General features: G+C 35.9%; 2 protein-coding genes across 5 annotated transcripts in view; one reads left to right on the top strand and one right to left on the bottom strand.

The window, feature by feature from the left end:
- LOC135831202 (uncharacterized) overlaps positions 1-22,442 on the top strand; it is a 572,431-nt gene that overhangs the window by 153,464 nt on the left and 396,525 nt on the right. The gene's annotated exons all lie outside the window — the stretch shown is intronic.
- The window catches only part of LOC135831181 (ATP-binding cassette subfamily G member 4), a 45,102-nt gene that overhangs the window by 4,324 nt on the left and 18,336 nt on the right, over positions 1-22,442 (bottom strand). Inside the window, exons 2-8 of the mRNA XM_065343479.1 lie at positions 16,626-16,743; positions 8,300-8,492; positions 4,114-4,259; positions 3,685-3,923; positions 2,703-2,885; positions 431-678; positions 93-261 (exon numbers count right to left, since the gene is read on the bottom strand). Coding sequence (XP_065199551.1) covers positions 93-261; positions 431-678; positions 2,703-2,885; positions 3,685-3,923; positions 4,114-4,259; positions 8,300-8,492; positions 16,626-16,743 — 1,296 coding nt within the window. The remainder of the gene's footprint in view (positions 1-92; positions 262-430; positions 679-2,702; positions 2,886-3,684; positions 3,924-4,113; positions 4,260-8,299; positions 8,493-16,625; positions 16,744-22,442) is intronic.

Genomic DNA, 22,442 nt, shown 5'->3' on the forward strand with positions numbered 1-22,442 from the left:
GTTGAGAATTTCAGCTCGCCTTAGCCTTCGCCTTACAGAATAGCTATAATAGGTATCCTACTTCATTGAGGTACCTAAAGTACTATACTCACATGTGATGACTGGAATCATGCAATAAGTGAACGTATGAAACAGTACGACGCCCAAACAAAATTTCAGATGATTGAAAAACTCTTCGCCGTCTTTGGCTTTATCAAAGTACACCACGCCAACCGCGATGGCGCATAACAGATGATGATAAAACTGTATATTCAGGGCTATCTGCAAAACAAGATTTTCGTCGTCGATTTCGATTAATTAATTACGATTATACATGTAGGTGTAGGTATGTACCTTATTAATAATTATCATCTCGGATGGTCCAAAAACGCCTGAGCCCAACCTACGAGGTGATAGTGCAGATAACTAGGCAAAAGTAATAAGTACTAACCTTATTTCTGTACATTTGTAAAGTCATCCTTCGATACAACGTGCAGAACTGTGAAAATCCGGATGTGGGAAAATCAACGCATAGGTTGGTGCCACTTCCTTTCTCACTTTGCAAACGATCTTCGAATAACGAATTCGATATCCTATCCTCATCCTCAACTTTAGTGTAGCTGTAGTTGTTATTGTTATTGTTGTTGTTATTCTCATACGCGAGCGAGTCCAATTCGCTGTAGAAATTGTCGCCAAATTCTGCAAAAAGTGTTCAAAAGATGAGTTTTTACAACAATATCTCCTTACGAGTAACGAGCACATGATTATAGTGACAATGATGGAATGTGTGTGGTATACAAGTCACATTGAAGGCAAAATAGCAAGTAGTGACTTTCGGTTACTAAAATTATCTACATTTTATTTTTTTTATCAATTTTTTTTTGCAAATTGTCAAAAAATTAATGTTTTTGAAGAAGGGGGAAAATGTTGAAAATTTCATTGTGTGAATAATTTGCCTTTTCAGCGTTCTGGTTACAACGCGCGGAGTTGTCAAAATTTTGCTTTCTGCGTAAAATAGCGAAAGATTTCGCTTTCTGTCAACATTGCCAAAAAGTCCTCGGTTTATGCCATAAATTGGTAAAAATTGTGACTTTTTCTTTTCGCAGAAAATTCCAAAAATTCTCCATTGTGAAAATGTGTTTTGTTTTGCCAATAATTCCCAAGAAATTGTTAAAGTTTTGCTTTTTGCTAAAAACTGTCAGAAATTCTCTTTTTTTCAAGATTTACAACTGTCGCTTTTTTAGAATAATTGCCAAGAATTGTCGTTTTTCTGCAGAAAATTCCAAAAAGTCCTGCTCTTTCTCAAAATTGTCCAAAATTCTCGCTTTTTTCACCAAAATTGCGAAAAAAATTTTTTTTACCTATACTTAATATTGTCATAAAGTTCTATAATTTTTGCCAAAATTGTCAAAGCTTTGCTTTTTGCCAAAAATTGACAAAATTCTCGCTTTTTGCAGAAAATTCCAAATTATCTCACTTTCTATTGAAAATCTCGCTATTTTGCCCAAATTTGTTAACTAATTGACATTTATTCATATGAAAATTCCGAAAATCATTCTCTTTTTTTAACAATTGCTCAAAATTCTAGCTTTTTTTCTGGAAAAGGCCAAGTACGCCTTTCCTTTTGTTGAAATTATCAAAAGCTCGCATTTTGCCAAAAATTCTCAAATTTTTCGCATTTTCAGAAATTCTCAAATTTTTTGCTTTTTTAAAAATTCTTAAATTTTTTGTTTTTTTGAAAATAAAAAAAAATTTGCTTTTTAGCGAAATGGCTTACTTTTTGGAGAATATTCCAAAAAGTACGCGAACGAGTCACTTATACGAATCGATTCGTTCGCGAACGAGTAACTTATACAAATCAATTCGTTCGCGAATGATTCACAAAAATGATTCAATTCAATCGTGAATGATTCACCAAAAATCGAGCAAATGAATCGATTCGTTCGCAAATGAGTCACTAATACTAACTCTAAAAATCGCCAAATGTCTCGATTTTTTCCCAGAAATTACTAGTTCCTTAAAATTACTCGTACTATAGGCTTTTCTTGTTACTAAAGGTCCTTATTAGAAAAAATTAATCCTGAGCTCTGTATTCATTTTTGTTTTTTTAAATTATGTAGGTATTACTAATGGTTCATTAGTTGAAAAATGCCAATTTATTTAAAATTTTTGAATTTTTTTATTCATTTTTTGTTTTCATGTTTTTTTTTCAATATTATTAGGTACTGTTTGGAAGTCGGAGATCTCAATTTTCAAAGTGTTGGATTTAAAATTTGATATTTTTTACCTACATTATGTTTGTTCGTTCTTTGTTTAATAATTTTTAGTAGGAAAAAAACTGCTCTGTGCAGTGTGCTAGTTTGCGAAATGGATTATTAGCGATCGCCATAACCACCAAACACCTGCCGCTTAGATAGACACTACAAAGTACACATCTACATTTATGTAGCTCTATATCTGATCAAATTCATTTATACGCGAGTTGTATCGCACAATTCAACGCGATTTCGAAAGTTGACTTCCTCCTCCTCCTACTTCTCCTCCCCTCTATTGTTAATCACAAAGGTTTATGTGCGCTAAAGAAAAGTAGATGCGTCTAAAGTCTAATCCTACGAGTAAGTATGTAAGTAGTAGTAGTAATTCATACTTAAATTACTTATTACTGACTCACTTGGCTACTTACTCTCACGTACTCGCATAATGTGATTGAAAAAGAATCTCACCAGTATTGTTATTAAGCGGTGGTATACTATTGTTATTGTTATTGTTGTTGTTGTTGTTGTTGTGGTGGTGAATGAATGGAACTTTGAGCGGATCAGATTTATAAAGCGATAATTTGCCATTATGCGTTGCGGCTGCTAATATGTCTATGTTTTCTTCGTGATCGCCGTCAGTAAGCTCGATAACTGCAAAAATCAATAGCATTAAATTAGGTAGGTTGATACATTATTTGTGGTTAGCTGTAGTGTAATGGTACTAATAAGATGCTCTAGATATCGATCTTGATCTGCGGCCCAGCTCTCAGCTCTGGAAGAAATTTTGACTCCATATAGAACCCAATGGGTCCTACGGAGTCAAAATTATTCTTCAAGGCTCGGTTTTCCATTCATAAGAGATCTAAGATGGCAATGTGATGACAAAACGTAAAAAAATTACATAACTCTTCATTTTCAAAATTTACCCCCCCCCCTTCTCTTTCCACTCTCAAGTCCGTCTCGGATCCTTCGAATTCTGAAGACAATTGAGTATAAAAATCCTAGAATTTGATAAATTTTCATATAGTTTGAAATAAATTTGAGGCACGTGACACCCCCCCCTCCTTCCCCAGTAAAGGGATCCACGGGGTCATAATTATTTTGCGATGTTTTTCGCAGACGGATGTTACAGTTTCATGATGGAAAAAGTCAACGAGAACAATATTCCCTAATGATTAAATTTTTCCCATTTTGGGCTCAATTTTGGGCGCCCAGCTCCCCCATATTAACAGCTCTGGGTCCAAAATGCATCCTAATAAAACAAATACACATTTTGAGATTTTTAAGCAAAAAACATCTTTTTTTTTATTGTAATGTCAGGATCTCATTTTGGAGGGGGGGGGGGATATGAATCGATATATCTATTGAGAACAGAGAGCAATGAACTTTGAAAGAAATTTTCTATAGCCCTATAGGTATTGTAGCATTTCTAGCGATTAGTGTGATTTACCGTAATCTGCTGGATTGTAGTGAGTAGGACAGTGAAATCCGACTGAAGACAAAAACGATACAAGCTGGTCGGTGGCCCCTTGATAAACGCAGCGTCCTCGGGAAAGTACGTAAACCTGGTCGAATAACTGGAATAAAGAGGCACTCGGCTGATGTATCGTACAAACTATAGTACGTCCTTGGTGAGCTAATCTTCTCAGTAATTTTAACGTGTACGTCGTAGAAACGTTATCCAAGCCGCTGCAAAAAAACCCCAACAAAAAATCATATATCGAACTTCTTAGGTGGGTTAATCAGATCTATATCTGTAATTACTTAGAAGTAGATACACGTCCGATAGTCGATACCTGAATGGAGGCTGGTAGAGGTACAAATACCATGTCCAATGTCCATGTACTATGTAGATAATAGGTACGAAAATTTCATTTACCTGGTGGGTTCGTCGAGAAAAATCACCGGCGGATTATTAATCAATTCCAGAGCGATGGAAAGTCTTTTTTTTTGGCCTCCGGATAACATTTCAGTCCTCGTGAGGCAACATACTTTCAGACCGAGCAAATCTTGAATTTCGTTTACCTAAAACAAAATAATGTAAAATAACTAAAAAATAGGTAATGTCAGAAAAGGCGTAGGTATTTTAGATTTTCACAGTTGCACAATCGGGGGTGGGGTCTCAAGACACCTTAATTTTCAAAATGGCTCCAAGGTAAAAACATTTTTACAGGTTCAAATATTTTCATGAGAATGTTTTTTTATGCATTTTTGAAGAATTTTGAGCCCAGAATTGGGTAATATTTTTGGGATTTTTGAAAAAATATCTACCTACAAACAATCAAATTAACTCGAAATTTCGCGAGAAAATCAAATATTTTCACGAAAATGTTTTTTGTGCATTTTTGAAAAATGTTGAGCCCACAAGTGGTACCTAAGTGATTTTTTGGATTCTTGAAAAGATCCCTACTGCGAACGATCAGAATGGGTTAAAATTTCGCGAGGAAATCGAATATTTCCAAAAAAATATTTTTTGACCATTTTTTTCAATTCAAAATTTTCAAATGTTTAGATCTCCCCCTCCCTCAATTTATCATCACTTGAGAGAAAATTTTAAGCAATTCAAATTTCGAAAATAAGTGAAGAATAAATGAGTATGAAAAAACAGGAAAAGAGCAGGAAAATTTCTCAAATTTTATTTGAATGAAAGAAGGAGGGGTTCAATATTATTACTACATATCAATTTTTTAATAGGTACATACTTGAAAAAATAATTTGATTTTTTTTTTCAATTCGAAATTTTCAATGCTTACAAGGGAACCTCTTGAGGTGTCACACTCCGATTTGAACGGGACCGCGATTTTTGGAGAGAGCATAGTCTAAAACCCCATAACCAAATTTTCAGCTGCCCAAGTTCATTTTTCGATTTTTGGCGAATTTTTGAAAATTCAAAATTCACTGTTTTTGGCGATTTAGGTATATGCTTTTTTTTAAAAAGTACGTACTTGATCAGTAAAAAATGCTCAAAATAAGTCCCAAAACTAATATTAATTACCCAAATCCAAATTTTACTATTTCCAGCCACTCTGGAGCCTCCAGCTCGATTTTTCAATTTCTCCAGAATTTTGAATTTGCTCCAGAAGGCGTGAATATGAAGTTGGACAGCTAAAAATCGAATTGTGTATTATACTCGACCTGTTTAACGAGTTTATCCACATTTGAGCCGATTTTGAGAGTGACACATCAAAAGTGGCTTTTTGACCAGCTTTTTTCAAAATTAAAAAATCAAAAAAATCGAAAGTTTCCCGTTTGTGTGGAAATTTTTGAAATTCACGTGAATCGCTGTATTTTGTCCAAAACTAATCCCGCAAATCCTAATTTCACAATTTCCAACTATTCTGGAGCTTCCAGCGCGATTTTTCAATTTCTCCAGAAGTTTTAATTTGCTACAGAAGGCGTGAATATGCAGTTGGGCAGCTAAAAATCGAGTTGTGTATTATACTCGACCTGTTTAACGAGTTTATCTATATTTGAGCCGATTTTTGAAGTGACACCTCAAGAGTGGTTTTTTGACCAGCTTTTTTCAAAATTAAAAAATCAAAAGATAACCGTTTGTGAAGAAATTTTTGAAATTTGTGCGAATCGCTGTATTTCTTCAAGAACTAATCCCCGGAGCGTAAATTCTACCATTTCCAGCCGTTTTGGAGCGAGAGTGACACCTCAAAAAACCACTCTTGAGGTGGCACTCCCAAAATCGGCTCAAATGTAGATAAACTCGTTAAACAGGTCGAGTATAATACACTACTCGATTTTTAGCTGCCCAGCTTCATATTCGCGTCCTCTGGAGCAAATTCAAAATTCTGGAGAAATTGAAAAATCACGCGCTGGAGGAGCCAGAATGTCTGGAAATGGTGTAATTTGGATTTGGGTATTTAATATTGGTTTTGGAACTTATTTTGACCATTTTTTACTGATCAAGTACGTACTTTTTTTTTAAAAAAGCATAAATCGCCAAAAACAGTCAATTTTGAATTTTCAAAAATTCCCCAAAAATCAAAAAATGAACTTGGGCAGCTGAAAATTTGGTTTTGGGGGTTTTATACTATGCTCTTTCCAAAAATCGCAGTCCCGTTCAAATCGGAGTGTGACACCTCAAGAGGTTCCCTTGTAAGATCTTTCCCCCAAATTCATCATCACTTGAGAGAAAATTGTTAGAAATTCAAATTTCCAAAATACGAGTAAGTGAAGAATAAATGAGAAATTCAAAGGTTTTTGATTCAAAATATGAAAGAACAAGATATTTTTCTAAAAATACATCAATATTTTTCAGAAGTGGCCGTCTCAAAATTTTTGTTCCGTGATTAAAAATAGAAAAAAAAAGGGTACAAAGTGTCAAACAAAGAAGGCATCATGGGTAAAAAATAAAGAAAAAATAGTAATTTCTGAAGGACACCTTTTTCAAGTGTTTTAATGTTTGGGAATCAAATAAAATCAAAATCCATCACTGTTTACCAAAAAATTATTATAACATAGGCAAGAAATGGCTCAAATTATTTCATTTTCTGACTTTGGGAAAGGAGAGGTGAGTTGATTGCGTTTTTATTAGTTTATTCATTAATAGCGACCTCTGGTGTGTATTTTGATGTGTCACGTGCTTTTGTCCTCGCACTTATTTCACACATTCGCTCAAACATAATAATTATGTATTATCACTATTGAAAATGGTCAAAAAACATGTTTGTGGAGAAATTTGATTAACCTCCTTTCGATTGGTCGCATTAGACTTTTTCAAACATAACAGAAATCATGACCCAATTTTTAGCTCAAAACTTTTTTTAAATGCTCAAAAAACATACTTGTAGAAATGTTTAGTTTTCTCGCGTAATTTTAATCCATTTTGATAGGTCACAGTGAACTTTTTCAAGAATCCAGAAAGTTATGACTTTGATAGATCACATTACATCCAATAATATTATCCAATTCTAGGGCTCAAAGTTCTTCTAAAATGCTCAAAAATCCATTTCCATGAAAATATTTGAACTTTCCACTTTTAAATAATTCTGCACCAGTTCATTTCTACTCGAAATAGGATTTGGGCGCGGCTTTGAAATTCAACTGCTTCCTATTGTGCCAGGAGTTTTTCGCAAACTTTCTTTATGTTATACATATATAGGTATATGGGACCCCGCCTGACAAAATCGACCATTTCGACAAAAAAAAGTGTCCAAAATAATTACGTTTAAAATGAATCTTAAGGGTTGAAAGATCAGATTTTTGAAAAAAAAAAAATCACTTTTTGAAATTTTGTCGAAATGGTCGATTTTGTCAGGCGGGGTCACATATGTACGTATATGATTTTTTGGCGTCGGTAATTTGACTCGTATAAAGTTAGGGTACTCGTCCACCAGACAGGTGCTCTTAATTTCGAAGATGACAATCGACGACTGATTATTTTACTCGTTACCTATAATATGCCGATAATTCAGCAATTCAGCATGTACTTGGCAACGTGTCCTTTACTGTAGAGTTCGATGGCGGGCACGGGCGAAGGTAAACTCCATTATTCGATGACCGCCAGTGATATAATTTCATAATTTAGAAAAAAAACACACGCGCACACAACAGAAGTGCCAATAAAAAAAATTGCATCGAAACGGAAGGAAACAACGTCGGCGTCGTTTTTTTAACTTCCTGATTCCCAAATGAAATACTAACCTCGTGGAAAAATTTCATCGAGTAAATTATTATCGACATAGATAGGTAGGAAATAAAAGCCACCGAACGGGCTTTACGATAATATTCATTTACCTACCAACCAACCAAAAGGTTGCACCTCGGATTACAAATGAACCAGACTTGGGTAAACGAGTACGTATGTCATCTTTATTCTCTGCGGAAACGATTGGCTGGCTGATCGGCGAGGGTACGATGCTAAATTTTTTTCAAAACTTGATTGGGTACCTATGATTTTTTTGACCATAGGTTAGGACAATTTATTGGTATTTGGTACCTACGCGTGTATTGCTATTGTGTACTCGTATATTTGTGTAATTAAGACTATGGGGTTATGTATTCGGCTAATGGCTATATTATGCGCGCGCACGCGCGCGGTACAAATTACAAACCAGTTGTGTTTTGTGTTTGAGCGATGTACCGGATGGAAGTTTCAGATCGGCGGCGAACATCATGACCTCTTGCAGCGACAACATCGGTTGCAGTACTTCTTCCTGTGTTATGTAACACGACAATTTGCGGAATAATTTTTCATCTCTGACTTGGCCGTTAACTTTGAGCGATTTCGCTGTTACACCCGTCGACCTGTGAACAAAACCGCCAGCGCCATATCGCGCATCATTATTAAGAACATCGAGTACCACAAACATAACATACGGTATACGAAATACGAAATAGACATATCTATACATAACCATCGAATACCGCGTAATCGACAGGCTCTATTACTTAGGGTACCGCCGATTACGATTATGATGAGTGTGTTTTGCTTTGTACTTATAGGCCTACATACATGACTCGTACTCATAACTCAGTCATAAGCGAGCTGCCATGATATAGCCATAGCCATAGGCCTCTATTGCGATACCATTCTCAACACGTTGGCCAATCTCATCTCTCATTTATTTTTTTAAAATCATTTTTCATTTAAATTCGATCCTCTGATTTATCTAACCTATAAACGTCAAACAGCATTCTCCTGATTTTTCTATAAATTTAAGGATTCAACGGTTGGAAACTAAGTATCGGAAACATGGAGTGACATTTCATTCTTTTTTACAATCGAATTACCTGTGTCGTTTGTTAGGCACCAGGTGCTGAGAAAAATGTCCAAAAACTTACAAATTTTTTTCGATTTTTTGAAATTGGCAATATACTTAATGATATAATGATCAAAAAATAATAGCACCACTACGTTCCAAATATATTTTCCGAGTTTCAGGAATGATCTTTCGGTACTTTGGCTAAAATAATGCAAAATACGTATTTGCGAAGCAAAAATTCTCAAAACACGAATTTATCAAAAAATAAGTGATTTGCAAATTTTCAACTGCTCCGTAGAACAGTAGTCTTGGATTTTGAAGGCAATGACATAGACAGGGAAGAAACTAAGCATTTTCTGGGGTGTAGGAGGGGGGTAGTGTCAACCAACAATTTTTCGACTGGCTTGAGAAAAAAAATACTTATTTTGCCGAATAAAAGGCGAGTTTTTTAATGTGAAATGAAATACGAGATTCTTCAAAAATACTCAAAAAAGGGTTTGAAAATAATTTTTTGAATCTCTGCAGAAATTATAACCAATTTTGATGTAGATTGCATCATATTATTTTTAAAAATCCCGAAAATCACCATTCAATTTTGGGGTCAGAATTCTTTAAAAGTGGAAAAATAAAATTTTGATGAAAATGTTTGATTCTTATCAAGTCAAGTTTATGATGAAATGTGAAACATCCGAGAATCCGGTAACATAATATGTACCTAGTTCTGGGTTCAGCACTGCTCGGAAATGTTTAAAATATTTTTTGTCTGCGTATTTGTATTTGAATTATTTTTCGCGAAATTTCACTCATTTTTACAGGTTGCCAAGGTCATTTTCGAATAATATGCTACAAAAATTCGTTGTTAATGCAGTAATAACATTTGGTGTTTTTAATGACGTGATATCATTTCATTCATTTTTTTTTTCATTTCTTTCAATTTGTTGTTTTTTTTTTTTTGTTGAAATAGGTAAGTAGACAGGTTAATAGATTTTTTAAGAACTAAAAACAGACATATTAACAGATATATCTGTCGAGAATTAATTTTTTTTGCAATTGTGGGGCGAATAGTTCAACTGTCGTTCAATTTTTAAAATGTTTTATCGACTGTTGTGCAAATGTATATTTGTCGTTGTTTAATTTTTTCGGGCATTTCTTTAATAAATCATACCCCTTTTGAAAATTTGTTTTCAAGTAAAGAGGTTGATTTCCTTGGCTTCAAACTTTCAGAATTTGAATGACTTTTTTTTTTAAATAGAAATTTCAGTTTTTTTAAAAAAAGTAAGAAATCCTGAGCAAAAGCTCTTGAAATTTCGTATTTTGAAAAGTATAAAAACATTTTTTTATATACGAGGAGTTCATTTTTAGTAGCGTGGTAAAAACCAAATTTTTTCATTTTCATTTTCGTTTTTGTTTTGGAAAAAATTGGGTTTTTGTTGAGGTAGGTATGTTTTGTTTGGTTACTAAAAATAACGTTTTCGTTTTGTTCAACGTTTTCTTTCGTTTTTCGTTATTTTCCTCAAAATTTTTCTGATTTCGGTGATTTTAAAAGAAATTTGAGGAAAAAATCAACATTAAGGCCATTATGAAAACAAAACTCATTTCTGCATTTATAACAACTGTGGCCCGTTCTGACAAAAGAGACCACAAGTCGGATTTTTTCATTTTCAATTTTTTGGCGATTTTGAAAACTCAACATCATAACGAGTCGAATGAGACCAATCCCAGCCTCCTAGCTCATTTTTCCCTACCTTTTTTCATTTCTCGAAGTTGAAGGATTGAAAAACAAGATTTTGAGGAAAACGCATTTAAAGAAAAAAATTTATGAAAACTGACAATGTGATGTATTCCGAGGAAATTGAATTTTTTTTTCAATTTTCACTTTTTTTTTGCAAATATATTGAAAACTTAGCCTCCTAGAAAAAAACTAATGACATCATGTCGATTGGAAATTTAATTCTCTACAACTTTCTTCGACATCATCTTTCCGTAGAATGCTTTGTTCCGTTTTCAGAAAGCTTTTAAAGTTTTGAGCGCTCAATATTTCCAATTTTCGACTGATGCTAACTTCAAAATGCGCTTTCAACGCACTTTTCGGCCAAATTACGTGTTGTGACTGTGTCACATGACAGTTCACATGTCAAATAACCGAAATCCGCGAAAAAACAATTTTTCAAAATTTTGACTTACTTTTACATTTTTGCCTCTACTGTGAAAAAACGTTTTCCCCACTTGTGGTCCCTTTTGTCAGAACGGGTCACAATTTACTAAGTACATATATTTCTTTTCTGGCGTTTGAGAGGAAAAAACATGAGAACGAAAAAAAAAAAATTAACGAAAAAATATCTTGTAACATAATTTGAAGTTTTCGTTCGAGGTTATGTTTCGGTAAATCTAAACAATATAATTATTTTTTGTTTTTGGTTTTTTGTTTTCGACGCTGATTTTTGGATTTAAACATTTTCGGAGTTTGAATAATGGATTTTTAGGCAGTTTGATTTCGAAAAAGAAGAACTAACAGGGTATGAGTGAAGCGAGAAGCTGAAGTTTTCGAAAATTTATAGTTTTATTCAAGTACCTAGTGAATTATTACCTAGTATTTTCTTACAAGAAGTTTTCGAAAATTTATAGTTTTATTCAAGTATGTACCTAGTGAATTATTATCTAGTATTTTCTTACATGAGACCAAAAATTTTCAAAAGTTGACAACTTTGGGAAGGGTGATCCATCTCCTGTCCTTAGTTCACCTCTGGGCATAGATCTACGTGGAATATCAAATACTTTCATTTGGGACAAGGTCATTTTTCCCTAAACAGATTGAGTAGCGACAAGAACGAAAAAAAACACTCACGCAAACAGCGTGAGAGAACCGAATTTTCGTAATGATAAAACAAAAAAAAAATCACCACCAACCCATCGAGTTCCTAACAAGAAATAAACTGAGAAATCGTTTGGATATTAAGACAGACATTAGTAATTATTGCTAACAAGGGAAGCCCCCCACATGAGAATCTCCGATTTGAATGAAACTTGGACTGTTGGAAAGAGGACCTCAAAAAACACCCATCCCCCAATTTTCAGCCGCTCAAGTTGATTTTTCGATTTTTGGCGAATTTTTGAAGTTTTGTGTACACAGGAAAAGCTGTTCAACTCACAAAATGGGAAAAAACTACAAATATCCATCTCTCCCGCGTATCAACTTCCGGAGCTGAAATTTGGGCCAAAGGTAGTCTTTTAGATACCTGATCGACTCATACCACCATTGGCCGGATCCGGCCTTCCGGTCAGAAAACAGAATTTTTTACTTTTTTTTTCATATTTTCGGTGAATTTGAAAAATGGCCGTTTCTCCCCCACCACATGAATTTGAGCAGCTAAAATTTTGGCCGAAGGGTTTACGATTGATATCTAATCGATTAATACTACCGTCGGCCGGATCTGGAATTTACATCAGAAAGCATAAGTATTTCTTGCCCATCTGGTTTTTTTATGCCAGTCATTGAAAAAATTGAAAAACCTGTTAAAGCAGCTCATCTAATGCACTTCCAGGGCTCAAATTTTGGTCAAACGATCTGTGCTAAATACGAAATCGACCCATGCTACCATTGGCCGGATCCGGCCTTCCGGTCAGAAAACAGAACTTTTTACTTTTATTCTCATATTTTCGGTGAATTCGAAAAATGGCCGTTTCTCCCCACCACATGAATTTGAGCAGCTAAAATTTTGGCCGAAGGGTTTATGCTTGATACCTAATCGATTAATACTACCGTCGGCCGGATCTGGAATTTACATCAGAAAGCATATTTTTTGTCCATCTGATTTTTTATGCTAAGGTCAACAAGACGGACAAAAAATATGATTTCTGATGATAATTCCAGATCCGGCCGACTGTATTTTTTTGACCAAATTTTCTCCAAAAATTTTTATTTTTGCCCATGATAGAGATAATTTATATATTTCAGTGACTGTGCAATTAGAATTGAGATTTATTATTTTCAAGATTTCAAAATTTTCTGAAATTGGCTCATATGCCTGTCACGATGCCTATATATAAACTTTAAGGAAACCTGAAAAAAAAACTAATGATCCCAACACCCCAAAACGCAAAGAAAATTTACTCCGGGCCGAAACTGTCACAGTCGAGACAAATACAGTACCTGACTGTCGGTAAAACTACGATTTTTTCGAAAATGCTTCCTCTTTCAATAACAACAAGAATAATCGAATTAGCAATTGCAAATTTGCAATGGTGCAGTCAAGCACCTCCTAGTCGTACACTTGATATAAGACGCCGGACGCGGTAAACTAATAATAATACTACATGCATACGAATACTACAGTATGTAATATGTATGTAAATTGTAAGTACTTGAATGAAGATGAATAAAAAAAAAACAAAAACAAAAAGGCTTTATCTCGCTATATTAGGATCTACTCGTAGGTACCTAATGCGATAATAGCAAACTTGGTCCGATTATTCGAGTTAATCACCGCGTATCGCGTAATGTTACCAGGGCAAGGTAAAGGCAAAAGTCGAAAATCGGGCAGTAGGCCACCCATATCTAACGTAAGTATATGTTCTAGAGATAAGTTAAGTACATATTACATAGTACATACATTACATATGAAATGAAATGAAATAAAATGTCACGTTCCGTTTTGGCGCTGCGTATAAGTGATGGCTGATGATTAGGTATAGGCTACTTAACCTTATTGTTATGCATTCGACTGTTGGCGATGGACAACAGTGACAGTATAGGCAATGGCCAATGGGTATTCGAAGGTAGCGCGCTATTATATGTGCTATTACTAAGTATAAAATTTAAAATTGGTGCAAATTTGCCACCTATTGTTTCACCTCCCTTCGTTCCAGTTGCTCATCCCTTTGAAGTTCGTCTTTGCACTGTATGGGTTTCAATAGGGTCGTTCTTCGCTTCGCTCGTCGGGCCACCATCTCACATTATTTAGGCAGCTCGCCCCTTCGGGGATCGCCTTTTTATAAGGAATTTCAACCAGGGTCGTTCTTCGCCTCACTCGAATCGCTCTCTCACACATTTTAAGTGACGACTCCAAGACTCGCCATTTCATTCGAAATCCGTGATAAATGACACAAAAAGTCAACTTTTCAACGTTGGAGAGGGTGGGGGTGGGGTCAAATAAGGTTTGAAGGTTAAAACTCTCAAAGAGCACTTCAGTGACACCTTCTCATTGTACTGTACAAAAATTTGGAACCCCTAGGTAAGTCAAGAGGGGCTACAGGCTGTTTCAAAAGTCAAAAAACATAAAATAACGCAAAAATCCCCTTTTTTGACCCTTGAGAGCGTTCAAATGTGGTTGGAAGGTTGAAACTCGCAAAGGGCATTCAAGTTGCATACTCCTATTGAATGTTGAAAATTTTGATTTGGGCCCACAAGTCAATTTTAGGAGGAGGAGGTGGTCAAAAATAGGGGAAAATGAGGTTTTCTCTCCTTAAATGGGGTGGTAATGACCCAGGAAGATGAAATTTGAATATTGTTAATCACAGTGGGGATACTGACCTATGGCATCATTTTGGACCGTTTTCATCCATCTGGGGGTCATATTATGCCCCTCTAAAAAACTGACCTTTATTTTGTTTTCAACTTTGACCCTTCCTACTCTAGGGGTCAACTGAAGCTCCCAATATAACCCCAATCCCCAAGTTTAATTTCATTTGATCCATTAGAACATGTTCCAAGTAGTATAATGTAATCCATCTGGAGTCATATTATGCCCCTCTAAAAAAAGGACCTTTCTTTTGTTTTCAACTTTGACCTTTCCCACTGTAGGGGTCAACTGAAGGTCCCAATATAACCCCATTCCCCAAGTTTGATTCAATTTGATTGATTAGAACATGTTCCATTGTTCCAGGTAATATAGTGTAAAAATCTCAAATGTGCTAAAACCTTCAAGTTCGCAATTTTCTAATTTTTTTTAAATTTCGAATTTTTTTGCTACTTTATCCACTTATGCGTTTATTTACATGTTTATTTTTCATGTAATTTTTTCGGCAAATGGTTAGAGAGCGAGATCGAAAGAAAAAGAGGGAAATACCTACCTACTTACGCTATATACGAAAATAAACAATGTACATACGATTCGCACGAATCACGAATCAGCTTCAAACCAGTTGATTTTATTTTTTTTGACTCGATTAACTAAGTATATGCAAATTACCTGTTTGAATATTATTATTTTGTTTATACAATATAATATACGCCGTAGATTGGCGTCTGTCCAAAACTAAGTCTACCGAAAAGAAAAGGAAAAAAGTTATTGCGGGGAAATCGTGTAATTCTAGCCGAATATGTTGGATTTAAGTATAGGTTTTAGTATATGGTGCAAGTCCAATTAAGTATCTATCTACAAAATAATATCTGCTATCTAGATCTGCTCATCTACATCTGCAGGGTACGGGTTCCTACCTATCTAATTTTGGTAGGTATTTATTATTTCTATATGTATATCCAAGTATGTAGGCTTGTAGGCATATGTACATATTATAGTCTTTGATTTCGGTGTGACAAAGGAACAGAAAAGAATGGGAAATATCGATCGCACATTCTGAATAATTTCATCGCGTACAATATTTAGATCTGGTCAGATCTAATCAAATCCCCCCCCCCCACAACTTATGGAATCATCTACATGGTGTACTACATATATGTATAATAGTCCTTCCGATCCAGAAGGTCAGGAAAAGTTTGTCTTTTTGCCTGTATGGGTCCTTCTTTTCAAAAAAGTCAGGAAAAAGTCTCTTTTTTTGTCCGAACTTCGAAGGTCCTCCTTTGTTCCAAATTTTCAAATAATTCTGTCATTAGATCAAAACCGAGCGAAAAATGAAAACTTTTTTCAGAATTTTTCATTTTTTTGAAAGTCAAAATAATTAAAATGAAGTATAATAGCAAAAAATTAATTATTTTGTTGATGAAAACCAATTTGATTATTTCCATTGTTTGATGTATTTTCTTGACTATTTTTTTTTTCTTTTAAAAATTATTAATTTTTGAAGTTTTTTTTTACAATTTTGCGAAAATGAATGAGGAGGGGGGGGGATATCAGTACATTTTCAATTTTGAAAATGTCCTTTCAAGGTTCTTCTTTTTAGTTTTCAGATTTTGTCAGACATCCTGAAGTAATGTGATCAAAACTTTGATCTGACCAGATTTGATTAGATCTGTTCATCTGATGAGGTCAAATTGAATCCATGGAATATGCACTACCCAGACGTGATCTGATCTTATCTGATGTTAAAATGACTGCATGTGATCAGATCAGATCAGTTCCGAACATTCCCTGAATCCGATCTCACAATCTAATTCAACCAGTTCGAAGCTTCAATAGGATTTCATAACAAACTCGGAATTAATTTTAGCTCGGAAGTGTTTAATATCTGATATCTATTAATTTTTACATCCAATTTCAAAAAATTGAAAAAAGCACCCAAAAACTAATCAAAATTTTCTGGCAAAAATGACGTAAGCGCGCGGCGACGTCTGTAAGGAATGAGCTGATGAAAATCAGATCTCAAGCATGCATATATTACACGATAAAATATGAAGATATCTGATGTAGGCGTGACTGGAGAAGGCCACCGGACTGCGCGACGGTGTGCAGCGGAAGCAAATGGAAATTGCACGGAAAGCATTGAAAAGTTTACCAACCTGAATCCGGAAATTGCGTTGAGCAGGCTACTTTTTCCGGCACCCGATGGGCCCATAATCGCCGACATGTGACCGGCTTCAAATTTACCGCTCACCGATTTTAATATACATTTAGATTCTGAAACAAAAAAAACAAACGATTCGTTGAACTCTGGGTTTTTTCAATTAAAAATGTAACTACTTATCACAGGTTTTAAAAAATCGAAGATGAATTCTCTGAAATTATAATACACTAATGAGTAATGATGTATGTATTTCAAGTTGATATTGGTCTAGATATCAATTTTTGGCCACTTGGGTGACCCAGAAGAAGGTTCAGGAGTTTCCAAAATCATGTAGGTAATTCAATTTCCATGTGCAGTAAAAATTTTACAGATGCAATAAATCGTCAAATTTGATCCAAATTTGGGTTGATGGTGCAGTTGGACGTATTTCAAGATAATATTGCGAGCAATCATTTTCATGCAAATTAGCCAATTATTTAAGCGAGAATAGCCATAAAAATCAGTTTTTTTGAACTTTCCAAGGTCTTCCACCAATATAAAAAATTCTGAAAAAAATGTGTTGTTGTGTCCCTACATGATATAGGTAGCTAGGTACATAATGTATATTTTTTGTTTCATTATTGCACTTCTGGAAGAAGTGACCAAAGTGTTGTTTAAAAACTGAAAATATGACCGGAAGATACGCTTGAAAAAATTTCAAAAAATTTCCATAAATAGTCCTTGGAAGTGTCTAACATCCCCGTAAATTTGAAAAAAAATTGGGTAGTAACTGCCAAATGTCAAAGTCGGAAATTTTACCACATTTTAAGAGGTTGGAGGTGATTTGACTCTCTAAAAATCCTATTATCTGGTTTTTTGATCATTTAAGGATCAAAACTTCTGCTGATTAGTCCAAAATTTGAGTATGAGGCCAAATCGCCCATTTTACCCAGATATGCTACTCTTTGCACAAAGCAGTACTCGTGTAGTACCTGATGCTGAGTATTTCATCGCAGTAAGTTTCGTTCGAGTCGCATCGTTTTCGAATCGCCTTATGCTACAGCTGCAGCTATAGGTAGGTACGCTTTCTCCGAGAAATCGGCAACAATGCTATACGAATGTCGTAAACAACGAAAATGGCGATTACAATATTCCTACTGCGTAGACGTACGAGTACCTGCTACCTACCTAACTGTAAAACTTGTCATTTCGAACATTTTTTTTTACTCGTATTTGTAATTTACCTCATGAGTTCATCTTGGCACTCACATAATTTACTATGGAGCATGCATCTGGTTATTGCGAGCGAAGGTAAATCATGCGATGCACCGTGTATCATATGGTACCCATCATAAATGATGATTGCGTACTCTTACTCGTACATACCGACTGCAGAGTACGGCGACTTGGATATGGGTGTCATTTGCCGGCATACCCATAACTTTTGAAATTTTCCTGCAAATGCGATGGCGCATTTAGCGTGATGCTGAGCGTTTAACCGGTCTCTGGTGGGTAGGTTAATTCACCCATTCGAGTATTGGAGTATTCGAGCAGCCAACTTACCTATCCGGCATTCCGGCAACTGGCAACTGGCAAGGTTCGAAAATTTCAATGTTCGAGTTGTTCTCTTCCGCAACGATTTCTCAACTTTGACAAGGTTATACGACCTATAAAGGCGGAGGTAGAGGTACCAGCAACCTGGTACACTAGGTAGGTAAAGGTATACGTAATAGGCACTGATATAATGGTATATCGTATTCATATACCAACCGATACTCGTATGTTTGTTGTTACTTTGCCGAGCCGTGCACGTTTTACGTACTGGGAGTCTTTTACTGTATTACTTAGCAAGAAAGTACCTATGCTCGTATAATGATCGTAATTTTCGTGGGTACCTATGCGTACTCCTATAGTCGACGACATGTCGGTGTAAGATGCCGCATCCGTAGCCGTTTTACAGCTGCAAAATATGAAGATCTCACGCTGCGTGGTACTTAAATCGAGAAAACTGACCAAGATGGAAAGTAAAAAGGAAGTCACGCTTAATGCGGAAAGAATTTTCGCAGTGGCGGCGAAGGCGGCGCGCGGTCTAGTCAAAGTCGAAACTGAAGGCAAAATGTGAAACAAGGTCCTCATCGCCGCACTACAGCTCACTGCTTGAGTGTACGTAGGTACCTACTCTTACGTACATACGTACTTACAATGAATTATGTGTGCGTGTAAAGTAGTGTAAGTACTGTGCGAGTACTTGTACCTACACCTAGTAGGATAACGATATTAGAACATTGATACTCGTAGATAGGAACTTGATTTACATACTTGCACCTGTTCCTTCCAACTTACAGATCTCATTAACACGAAACAAAAACTGTACCTACCTAGACCTACGCAAGTGAAATACCGAGTACCCCAAAGAAAGTTTTTTGTTAGAAATACATGTTGGCAACAACGTCAGCAATGTGAAATAAATGCATATGATTGGTGGATTGTTGTCAACCCAATCCAACGTCCAATCATGTGCTACCATTTTATTGTTCTTCACTGTGATCAACCAAAATATTAATCATAAAACTTTTTTAAAAAAGACAAATTCTAAATCTAATTTGGCACATTGAAGATGGGTTTGAAAATTGTAAGATTTACAGAGATTACCATCAATCATGGTACTAAAGGATCGCCGTTCTGATGTGACTCTGAATGGGAAGGAATGTGGTCTGCACACATGGTAGTGTGCTGTCACCAGTGCTTTTCAACATCTACACCAATGATCAACCTATAGGATAGAAAACTCTGCATTTCCTGTATGGAGATGACCTGGCTCCAACAGCTCAACACAGTGCTGTTAACTCAAAATGATTTGGATATTGGTTTTAGTTTTGGGTTTCAGGTTTAAATTATTTGAAATGGGTTGAAATCGTTTTGAATGCACACAAAATTTTGCTTGTTTCAGGTTAGGTTTCAGTTTTGGTTTCTTGAAAAAAGATTTTGCTTTTGAGCGTCGATGACCAAAGTTGACGGTTTTGGGTTGAATTGATTTTAAGTAGTGCATATCAGTGGTTGTGTGCAAACCCTGGTTAGGACCTGTGTTTGAGACAGACTCTGAAACTGGTTCAAGTTTTCAAAAATAATGATGACAACGACATTCAGATCGCCTACTATTCAACAAATTCCCTTGGGTCATTATTTTGTAATGCTAAGGATAAAGTCCCTAAAATGGAAAAAAGTAATGTTTATAGTACAGACTATCCTGCAACAAATTGCTCAGCCACCTATATTAGCCCAATAGGGAGAAGCTTAAAAATAAGGTTAAACGAACACATAGCAGCTTGGAAAAATAACCATCTGGGAAAAAGTAATTTTGCTGATCATGTTATAAATTCTGGCCACAACTTTTTACCTGACTCAGGAATACAAATTCTACATATTGCGGAAAAAGGCCATCGCCTCAATACCCTTGAGCTCATAGAAATCAAACGTCATGGGAATTCCACACAGTTCAATATGGTTAACGATGTTTCGCCTAAAGTTTCATGCTGTAAAAGGTGTTTTTTGTGGTAATTGAATATGTGCAAAACAGGTGATAGAAACTACACGCTAAAGACACTGTTTTGATCAGTGGGTGTTTTCAGACCAAAGTAAAGACCTGTGTTTGAAACAGACACTATCTGAATCAGTGGGTGTGTTCAGACCCAGGTTAGGACCTGTGTTTGAGACAGACACGGTTTCAATCAGTGGGTATTTTCAGACCCAAGTTGGGACCTGTGTTTGAGACAGACTCAGTGGGTGTGTTCAGACCCAAGTTAGGACTTGTGTTTGGGGCAGACACCGTTTCAATTAGTGGGTGTTTTCAGACCCAAGTAAAGACCTGTGTTTGAGACAGACACTGTTTCAAATCAGTGAGTGTTTTTCAAACCCAAGTAAAGACCTGTGTTTGAGACAGACACTGTTTTAAAATCAGTGGGTGTGTTCAGACCCAGGTTAGGAGTGGGTGTTTTCAAACCCAAGTAAAGACCTGTGTTTGAAAGAGACTCTGTTTCAAATCAGTGGGTGTGTTCAGACCCAGGTTAGGGACCTGTGTTTGAGACAGACACAGTTTCAATCAGTGGGTGTTTTCAAACCTAAGTAAAGACCTGTGTTTGAAAGAGACTCTGTTTCAAATCAGTGGGTGTGTTCAGACCCAGGTTAGGGACCTGTGTTTGAGGCAGACACAGTTTCAATCGGTGGGTGTTTTCAAACCCAAGTAAAGACCTGTGTTTGAAACAGACTCTGTTTCAAATCAGTGGGTGTGTTCAGACCCAGGTTAGGACCTGTGTTTGAGACAGACACGGTTTCAATCAGTGGGTGTTTTCAAATCCAAGCAAAGACCTGTGTTTGAGACAGACACTGTTTCAAATCAGTGGGTGTGTTCAAACCCAAGTAAAGACCTGTGTTTGAGACAGATGCTGTTTCAAATCAGTGGGCGTGTTCAGACCCAGGTTAGGACCTGTGTTTGAGATGAACACAGTGAGATTTCAAATTCAATATTTCCAAAAAATTTCAAAAAACCAACAAGAGACCTACCCCACATCCTGGCTAAAATCGAACATAGAGAGACACTGTTTCAATCAGTGGGTGGTTTCAGACCCAAGATAAAGACCTGTGTTTGAGACAGACACTGTTTCAATCAGTGGGTGTTTTCAGACCCAAGTTAGGACCCATGTATGAGACATGTAGACCTGTGGGTCATCACATAGAATCTCTGATAATGTAATTGGTAACTTGAACTCATTTTTTAATGTGTGATACTTCGGACAGTAGATTAAATTGTGATGGATGGTGATTTGGACAGAACGTACTATGGTACAAAATGGAGGAGGTCTTCTTCTAGAAGATAGGCATGTATGAATTTTGAGTGTTTAATGCATTCTACATAGAGCTGTTTTCTCTTGGCGGTTGATTTGCTAGTGGGCTGGCGTGGGCCAGAATTTAACTGAAGATTTTATGGCTCTGAGTTTATTAGATGAGTTGATGTAATTCCAAATCATTACTTAGACATTACTTTAAAACCAAATCTATACCTACGTGTATGTCTATTAGTAAAAATCATCTTTTTGCGTCACTGATAAGACTCTGGGATGCTCTGAATTGAACAATTTGCATCTGAGTGCAGTAAAAGTGCACCATAGAAGGAAGATGCACGAAGCTAACTGATGTTCAATCAGAACTCAAGGAACGCTTCCGAGCATATCCGAACCTTATCAGTGATGCGTGAAATCGTAGGTACTGTTTTTGTATGGTCATACACGGATTTGGTTTTAAGATAACAAAGACCATTCTGAGCATAAGTGGTTGTTCACAAAAATTTTGAAGAAAACTAGTTTTTTTTTTTAAAATAAATTTTTGCACAATTTCCTGAGAATATTTCCATCTTTTTTTTTTGAAGTTTTCTGTAAGTAACTTTGATTTTGGATTTGCCAGAGTTTTTCAATTTTTTTAAAACACTTTTCCCCAAAACAGCTCGTGTACCCCTTCTTTGAAGAAACACATCTTCCCTTTCCTCCCCTTTCCTTCGAGGGCACCTCCGGAGCTAAAAAATTTCCTGAGTAATTTCCAACTCAAAATATATAAGATCTTCGGCTACTGAATTTGGTCAAAATCCTGCGATTTTTTCACCCTATAATGTTTATACTACGGTGCAATGAACGCGATTAATCTGCGCGTATGTGTACTTAGTACTTAGTGTCTATAGTGTACACTGTACATGTCTGAAACTTGTACGTAATAGGTACGTGGCCTTATATCGGTACCCTACCTACGAGTATTACTAGGTATTAGTTAGCTGCTACTGACTCGA

This window comes from Planococcus citri, chromosome 1, assembly GCF_950023065.1.
Source record: "Planococcus citri chromosome 1, ihPlaCitr1.1, whole genome shotgun sequence".
Taxonomy (NCBI): Eukaryota; Metazoa; Arthropoda; class Insecta; order Hemiptera; family Pseudococcidae; genus Planococcus; species Planococcus citri.